The sequence below is a fragment of the Chaetura pelagica genome, unplaced genomic scaffold, assembly GCF_000747805.2.
Source record: "Chaetura pelagica isolate M959 unplaced genomic scaffold, ChaPel_1.0 scaffold55, whole genome shotgun sequence".
NCBI lineage: Eukaryota > Metazoa > Chordata > Aves > Apodiformes > Apodidae > Chaetura > Chaetura pelagica.
In genome coordinates this window covers 5725519-5734783 of record NW_009953571.1, presented here as the reverse complement: position 1 = coordinate 5734783, position 9265 = coordinate 5725519, and the positions used below count along the sequence as shown (strand labels likewise).

Below are 9265 nucleotides of genomic sequence, written 5' to 3'. Positions count from 1 at the left end.
GGCTGCCGCTTCCCAGGGCGCTACGTGCTCTGCAGCTCTCCTGCCAACTTTTTTTTTTGAGAGTATTATCTCGATTTCATGTTCTGCTGAGAAAGTGTAACGTCCATGCCGGCTTCCTCTTTAACTTGTTTCTTTCAATCTCTGAATTGTATCAAGGGAATAAAAAGCGGGTCGTGTTTGAGAGGAATGACAGCATCGGCCATCACAGACCTTATGTATTATCTCCCAAAAGTAGTTTGAATTTGTAGATTGGATACGAAGATGAGAGAGAAACCTGACAAGCGTTCCGGTGAAAAACCATGTGGTATCTGAAAGTCCTTTTTTTCCCCTCCAAGCCCTTTGGTCAGTTGCGTTGAACGATCAGTATCACTAGCAAGGCAGCTTAACTCTGTTGCTGCTGTTGTAATGGTTTCTGCCTTATCTGCCTGTCTTCTTGCTCAATTGATTAGTAAGTGGTTCTAGGAAGCTGATAGCAGCCTTCCAGTACCTGAAAGGTGCCCTACAGGAAAGCTGGAGAGGGACCTTTTATAAGGATGTGTTGCAATAAGACAGAATCACAGGTGAGGGGTAACGGTTTCAAACTGAAAGAGATTAGATATTAAGAATATTTTTTTGCAGTGAGCATTGAGACGTTGGCACAGGTTGCCCAGAGAAGTTGTGGATGCCTCCTCCCTGGAAGCATTCAAGGCCAGGTTGGATGGAGCTTTGAGCAACCTGGTCTATTGGGAGGTGTCCCTGGCCGTGCAGAAGGTTTGAAACTAAGTGGTCTTTAAGGTCCCTTCCAAATCAAACCATTCTATGATTCTATTACAAACTTGTGAATATTTTTCTGATATTTGATTGTGTTTGCCTCTCTCATGCCCCTGAATCATTCTAAGGCATACTAAACTCTGCAAGAGACACTGAGAGGTCACTTGGGTCACATTTTTACCTACTTATTATATCTGAATTTCATTATAATATTTTTATAAATTTTACAGGTGTTTCTCTTTTGATTGCAAAAGTTACTGGCATTCTTGCCATAGCACTGTTCTCTTTATAGTGGGAAAGACCTACCTCCCCTATTCTCCATTGAGGAGTGGTGTTTACCTTTGCTCACCTGAGAGCTTTTCAGATGTTTACAGAGCTAATATTGTTTCTTTTTTGGTTTTACAACTAGCTAGTTGGAAGCTTAAAGATGAACTTGACTCTTTACCCACTACTGCTGAATTTCTGCAAATACTTAAAGATTATTTGGGTTATATTTCTAATATTTCTTTAGCCATGCTGATTTATTTTCTTCCTTAAAAGTACAGCTGCTTTGTTAATGTATAAATTTCCAGATAAGTGTTCATACTTGGCTTATGGAGAGGGGATGGTGACAGCATGTGTAATATGGAGACAGAATGGTCCCAAATATATATGTACCAGAACCTGTTCTGCCTGTCAGCTGAGCTGATGTGTCATTTTTGATTCATAGGAAACTTTTTTCCCCTCCTCTTAAGAGTTTGGCTTGGATGAGAACACACTTTCTTCATTTATTGGCATTCAACTTTTCTGGCCTTTACAGCTGCCCATAGTTTACTGGAATGCAAGTCAGTTTTGTGCTTAGAAAGTTGATATTCCTTGCAGGGACTTAGATGTATTTTTGGTACTGTTGGATTGTGAGTAATTTATCACCTTAACCTTAAAATACTGAACAATAGGATTGGCTGATGCTCATATACAGTCTGAATGAGAAATAAGTATCATTTATTACAACTGGAAAACAAGAGGTTTTTTAGTGTTGATCACTGCTGGGGGAAGATGCCAAGACAAATTTGACAAGTGATTAAGTTTTCAAAGATGTTTTCTCAGGTGTTTAATTAAAATATCTGACTCAGTGGAGGAGGTGACTTCTACTGTGATGTGCCCTTCTCTTCACCTTCTAACCCCTTTTGCTTGTCTCCTTTTTAAGGTAGATTGCTGAGTGGTTTATTCCTTTATTGAGTGTTGGAGAAGACAGGAGTTGACTGTTGAACCCAAATCAGTAAGGCAGCAGCTGTTACTGCTTCTAAAGGACTGCAGTCTGACCTCACCACAATGAACATTCATTACATCAGTGTTTGCTGTAGAATAGATAATAATTGGCAGAATCAACATAAGTAAATGCTCCATCCAAGATGGGCAGCAACTTAGACAATGGTGTCACAGTGACTGTTACTCAAAGTCCAATTTAGAGGAGAAAAAGAAAAGCAAAAAAGAGAAGTGCTCGTATGCTGAGGGCAAGGCTTAGAAGAAGACTTGGGAAAATACTACAGTGTCCAGGTCAGCCACAAATAAATTTCCCCTCTGGTAGGCTGAATTTCTCATGGAAAAACGTCCCACATTCTTGAGATTGTTGTGACTCTGCATTTATTCTAGATATTTTTTTCTTAGAATGAAGTTGGACTGTAGTTTTTTTTTCCCCCACTAACCTTTTAATAAGCAAACATTGTTTTAAATCTTAATTAAAACTGCTTTTGTTCCACCCTTCTCCATTTTGTGATCTACTTAAGTGTTTACTATTAGGTTTGTGTTTGAAGATAACAATTCATTTAGCTGACGAATATTCATTTGGGATTTACTTTGAATTAGACATTATTGTGAGAACTTCAGATTTTCATACCTCTGACACATCCACATCCACCCACTTCCTTCAACTAATTCTTCACAGAAAACACTCTTCTAGCAGTGACTGAGTGTCCCTGGGGAGTAAGATATGCCAACAAACACTTCCGTGTTTCTAACAGCTCTTCTGGTTTTTCACTTGATGCTGTTTGTCTTCTTTGCACTTGCAACAATGCAGTGAAACCAACCAGTTTCACTGTCTTAAGGTGCAGTAGCGTGGTGATACTGTTTATTCAAGCATCTGACAATGCTGACAATTCAAACAAATATATTCAGGTCCAAATGTTAATACTTGTCTGGTTGTTTTTAATGGGGTTGGAGGATGGGTGAGAGCCAAACGCTTATCTTGCATGTGAGCCGTTTGGCCTTGCAGCTTATATGGTTGTCTCAGTTTCTCCTGGCTGCTTTAGAGAAAGAAGTGAATAAGGGAGAGACAGGAGAGAATTGTAGTGCATGGAAAAGAGAAGGAAGCTGGGCGGTGCGAGTTTGTAGTTGCTGATCCTTTTCTTCCCTTTTAACAATGAGTTAAACTTCTAGCCTAATTAAGTTTAACTTGGTAAAAACTTTTCTATTTGAAAAGTTTAAGAGACTGAATTGTTTTTTATATAGGACTTATCAGGATGAAGAAAAAAGGAAGTAAATTCCTCAGCTTGCTAGACTGTGCTTTTACTTTGCTCAGAGGTATTGCTCAGAGGTTAAAACAGTAAACTTCCTTCTATTTAATTCAGCCAGAGCTGGGTTTTGTGAAACCACCCTTTTAGATGCATATCTGGAGTCTGCAAGTAGTCTACATCTGCTTGTATGGCAAGAATGGGCTGCATCTCTTTGTTCTAGGGTGAAGAACTCAACATGCTATCTTTACATACCCCAGAACTTAACATGCTATCTTTACATGTTTTATTTGAATTATTTGGAGCAAAATTCTTACGCTAAGGTAAATATCTGCTAGTTGTTCTGTTTTTTTAAAAAAAAAAAGTGTGGAGGATTTAGTGCAGTATGTAGTGTGGAGATGCCTTATGAAAGGAGGCTGGGGTTTGTCTTCCCATGCATCACAGTACATCCCTGCCCAATGCTGCTCTGTCCAGCTCACCTGTGTTTGTGCTTTAGTATGGCTTATCTAAAGCTTTTAGGCTTCAGACGATTATCAGTATCTGAAACTGTGTAATCTTTCCTATCTCTGGAACTTTGTGAACCAGTTTCCCATAGTCTGGCTATAGATCTTGCAGAGGAACATAGATTAATGTTTATTGGCAAAGCACAGAGGATATAGCCCAGGTAAAAACAAAGGGAGAAGAGTCAACAGGATGTCTGTTGTTTGATCTAGAGTGTCTTTGGGACATTTGCTATTTTTAAGCATTCTTCCTGTGAACCTTTTTGAACTCCCTCTCTGCTGAAAATTCCTGAGAAAGGCATGCAGTTGTAGATGCTAAAAATCCAGGTATTTTCCTGCATTAATACAGTATACTGTAGAAAAACATTTGCAGCTTTTCAGTTTACAGAAGGCTGCTCAATGCTTTTGTGCAGCTAAGTGAAACTGATACTTTCATACTGAGAGGAAGCGTGATATAGCTTGTACAGCCAGGGCTCAAAAAGTAGGGTTTGTTTTAGTCTCTTCTGGTTCTTGATGTGCAACTGTGAGCCAGTCTTAATGGAAAATACCTGCCTTGTAACATGCTATGTGTGTCTGTTCATTAGCTGTACAGGCTCAGCACTGTGGCTGTTGGGTGGGTCTCATTATTTGCAAGCAGATCTTGCCTTCCTGGATTGTTATCACTATAAAAGACTTGATTTTTTTAAAGCTGCATCTGTGGCATTAACTTGTAGTATCATTGCAGGTCAGTAGCACTTTATTCTTGTTTAGTCATTTCAATAAGCAACTAATGTGAATTTGCATTGTTTGAGTTCCGAACTGAAAATACAGATGTTGGAAATCCTGAAAGATGGTCCCTACTGCCAACTCTTTGTAATTCTGCAAGTGTCACATGTGCAGCAACTTCATGAGCAGGCCCTGAGATTATTTTGTTTTGTGATCTGAAAGACCACGACCACCAAGTGTCCATCATCATGCCTGGCAGGTTCATGAGCTTACAATGAATATCAGTTATCCTAATTACCCTGGAGGTGTCTTACCCTGCATTCAGATCCTGTACTTTTCTGTGACACGGCATCTCAGCCTTCTCTCATGTGTGTTTGATTAAGTACGATGTTCTTTACTGTTGCTCTGGGAACTTTTTGTCATATGTATTGCCACCTTGCAAATTGCTGCCTCTGTCAGCATAAGTCTGGGAATGGGAATTGTATCAAGAGAAGAACTTAGTTACCAGTCCTAGACCTTAATTAAAAGAAAGGCAGTGAGGAAAAACAGAATCAAGAGACTTTGAAGTAGAACATTGTATTGTGGCAAGATAAAAATCTTATTTTAGAAGATAAAAGTATATTTGGTCTTTCAAAATCAATGGTGTGGGTAAGTCCAGTCTGGAGAATTGTAGTCTGTCTGGTGTTCCATCAAAGTGCAGGAACACACTTTTGTGTTTCATATGTTGAGCTTTTTGCTACAGCACTTGAAAGTTCTGGGTTTCCAAGCATAAAGGGTTCAACTACTGAGCTATGAAAGAAGTTTCATCTTTGTTTTGTTACATAATCTGCTTCAGAAGATGACTGATCTGCTGCTTTGTGCACTCCTGCATGTGCAGAGAGTCTTGAGTGTTGGGATTTTCTTTTTGCATTTGGAGAGTGGTTAGTTTTATTGTTACTGTGCATTAGGTACAGCTTATTCTAGAAGTAGAACAGATTGACTTTGGCATGTTCTGGCATGACTGTTCTTATGTTCCTCCTTTCCCACCGTTTTTAGCACTGGCTTTTATTTTTTTATTTCTTTCTTTGGAAGTAGAAAGCTGCAGGAAATTTCATGTAAATAACAGTTGAATGCTTTAAGCCTCCCAGATCATAGGTTGAGCTGACTTGGTTTGCTAAGGCTAGTGGAGAAAGAGCTTTCAAATGTGCAGTATATATTCAGTTACTTAAATTTGGCTTCTGTGCACTGATCTGTGAAGTCTGTGAACGTTTGGATATTGCTTAAACATTATTCAGCCAGTACAGACACTGTGTAGAATGTTTTTTGCAGCAAAAGCAGCCTGAAAGTCCTCTCAAATAAATACTGATTTATGAAACTATAGAACAGGAATAGTGCTCTTGGATTAAGGGTCAAAACAAACCTATTACTCAAAGACTGCTATTAATATAGAAGTTCTCCAACCTAACTAGTGCTGTCATTGGATGTAGGACCATAGTCTGTGCCTAAAGAAGAATTCTTGTTTAAATGTAGCTTTGATTATGTAAAAAGTTAAATTATAGTGCATAAAAATGGTGGCTTTTAAAGAACTCTGGGAGGACATGGAACCTTTCAAATTAACAAGTATGAGGTTACTACTTGAGTTGATTAAAGAATCTTAATGATTCTGTAATGTCACATGTGGCCTTAGTCTTGATGTGAACATTTTCAAGATGGTGCTGTTGTGCATGAGGACAGTAAGACTCATGCTTTAAAGTTAAAGTTCTCTGCTTCGGTTGTTGAAGAGTGGCAGTTGTCATAGTGGTGTAGGCTGGAAGAATGTTGCAAGCTGGAGACTTGCTTGGTGGGCTTGGGCCTTCGCTTTCTTCTCACTTACTATCCAGGAACAGATGCAGACATACTTTTTCTCTAAATCCATGCTCCAGTTCCATTAATTTTAAGCATCTAAATACGTTCTTCATTTGAGACCTCATTGTCTGGAAAGTCAAGTCTTGTTGTGTCAGCTTTGGTTTGCCAAGTTTGTGCTGTCTGCATCTCTGAGTGGACTGATCAAAGTGAGATGCAAGATGGTTTCTGTTGGCACAGAGCTGCCTGACTTGTTGCCTCTCAGAAGTAGGTTTCTGTTACGCCTCAAGTTCTGCAAGTCAGATGTAGTTAACAATTATTTTTTGATATGTGAGTAAAAAAAAAAAAAAAAAAAAAAAGCCTTCCCTTGCTCTCAAACCAATGTAACTATTTTGTCTCATAACTGTGTTATCTCTGCCTGTGGTAAGATGAGTTAAAATTAGTAAAGCCATACTGAGTTCATTGCAGGGTTAGATCTGTGAGCAAACTGATGCTGCTCATGTGCTGTTTCAAACCTCTCCCTTTTAGCACCAGTAGCTCTTGTGTAGGCTTGAAAACACCCCCAAAGCAGCAGTGTCTTCTAGTGTAACCTACAGCACTGGGGTCATTGGTAGAAGTATCCACTCGAATAGTTCAGGTGCTCCCTCAGCTGAAGGAATACTTTCCATCTTATTTCTGTAAATAGATTTACTTGATCCCTCTACCTAGTAGTTGTGAAAAAAATGGAATTCAGGGTATTTTTTCTTGTTGTTGTTCTTCCCCCTCACCCCCTAGTAAATAGAAATAGTGAACTTTGAGAAAAAATGTAATTTTATTGTTCTAGACCATGTGTTTCCTTGGAATTTTTCAAACCAATTACAGGTATTTGCTTTTGCCATAATTCCTAATGATTCATTCTGTTACTTTACCTGTTCTCCATTTCTAGATACCTACTTGAACAAGACTTTCCAGGCATGCGGATTGGTCCAGAGCCTACCACAGATTCTTTTATTGCTGTGATGTATGGAGATTCAGAAGGGAACATTCCTGGGAATGCTCTAGTTGTTGATCCTAAGAAGCCATTTCGCAAACTCAGCCGATTTGGAAATGCTTTCCTGAACAGGTGAGATCTGTTTGCTTGCTGTCTTTTGATTTTTTGTGTTTAAATTTCTACTTAGTACCATCTTCAAGCATCAGTGTTCTTTCTGCTGTATTAGTTTCAAACAGCATGGAATAAATATTAAAATACAAGCAAGAGTGGTGGCAGTTCAAGTGAATATTAATAATAAAAAAAGCAATACTAGGTAGAGTAGCACTACCATAGGTATATTTGGTTTTCTGGACAGAAAATAAGTTTTAAAACCAGTTCACAAAAAATTGCTAACTTGTTTCTAGGGCATTACATCAACTGGAACTTGGGATCAGTTTGGGCATAAATTCTCCTTCTCAAATAAAATTGATAGATTAGTACCATCTTAAAAACTGCTATCCAAAACCATGGAAAAAAAAATACTCCCTTTTATTCTGTCTTGATCCTTTCTACTGCTCTTACCAGAGGTCTCGGTATAGCTCTATAAATTGAGAATTGCTGGAAAATGTATAAAGGCCTACATGAATAGAGAATATTTGAGTAGGCCTTCTGGATAAATATATTTTCAACTTGTTAAGTATTTAATTTTGTCTCTCTGATCCTCAGGCAGCCCCACAGACTAGGATGATAGTGTTAGCTTCTGGATGGCTCCTGTGTATTTGCAAAAAGGGGAAGAGTTGTTCAGTGGCTGTAACTATTGCCATCGGTAACTTAAGTAGCAGGCTAAATATTTCCAGTTAAAAGTTATTAATAACTTTGTTCTCATTGTGTGAGCAATCGCCTTGTTTTCTTCCTGTATTTGATGGTAGCTTGACATGGAGGTGGGGCTTTCAAGCCAATTAATCTAAATTGGTTCTCTTTTAACAATAAACTTTCCTGTTTGGCTGATAAACACTGGCATATGTGTTAAAAGTTCGCAGTGTACAGTCTTATCTCTTGCAGTGCTTATTCACAGAAGAAGGTTTATGGCTAATAGTTGGCTTGGCTCTCATGCAGCCAAGAGATAAGAGTATGTGCTGTGGGAAGCTGCACTTAAGTCCCATTTTAAATAAGTTTTGTGTTCCAAGACCCCTTTCTGTGAGATTAATGGCTAAGTCCTGTTTTCCAGATCACTATTCTGATTCTCTTTTCTCACGATTGTGCTCTCTACAAAAAGATACTGTTATTATACTATAAATAGCATTTTGCACAATATTCAAATATTTACACAGAACATGTAATAATGCTACATGCTTGCTTGGGTGGATGGAGTACAGATAATTTTTTGGCTAAATCTTCTGTCTTAGCTAGTTGTGTCAGTCCTGAATCTTATGCAAGCAAGATTATTTGTACATTCAACGTAGCTGACTAAATTATTGAAGTTCTTTTAGTGATTGTGGTACTGTTGTATTGCAGTGCTGTGAGTAACCTTATCTTCCCCCAAAGTCACTTGCTTGTTAGTTTTGCAGTGAAAATCTAGATCCTTATGTTCCCCAATCATACTACATATTTTCCATTCCTTTCTGTCATTTGCCAGCTGCCAAGCCTTTATACCTGATACTATGTTTTTAACTCCTGTCTTAATCGATTTTTCTCTCTTCCCTCTGCATTGCTGCCACTTTAAAAAAAAAAAAAAAAATTAAAAATTGCCAATCCTCGTGTTTTGCTTTATGGAAAAACTTAGGTTGTGAACACTTAAACTGCAAAGTGCCCTTTTTATCTAAATGTAACGTGGAAAGGAAATAGTAACTGAGGTAATGGAGAAACTAAAAAAAAAAAACAACACAGTAAAACAGTCATGTCTTGGACTTACTAATTAGCCACATTAATTTATTGATGTTACCTTGCCTCTTTTTTCCATGACCTCTTCTTATTTCCCCCTGTATCTGACTGCTTGTGATAGATGTCTCTGTAAGGCTTCTGAGTACACAAACTTGTCTTTTAGTTCTCCT

At 38.3% G+C, this 9265-nt stretch overlaps 1 protein-coding gene across 1 annotated transcript in view; it reads left to right on the top strand.

Moving 5' to 3' along the window:
* The window catches only part of EHD4 (EH-domain containing 4), a 29069-nt gene that overhangs the window by 4177 nt on the left and 15627 nt on the right, over nt 1-9265 (top strand). The window contains exon 2 of the mRNA XM_009999617.1: nt 7191-7367. Within this exon, the coding sequence (XP_009997919.1) occupies nt 7191-7367 (177 nt within the window). The remainder of the gene's footprint in view (nt 1-7190; nt 7368-9265) is intronic.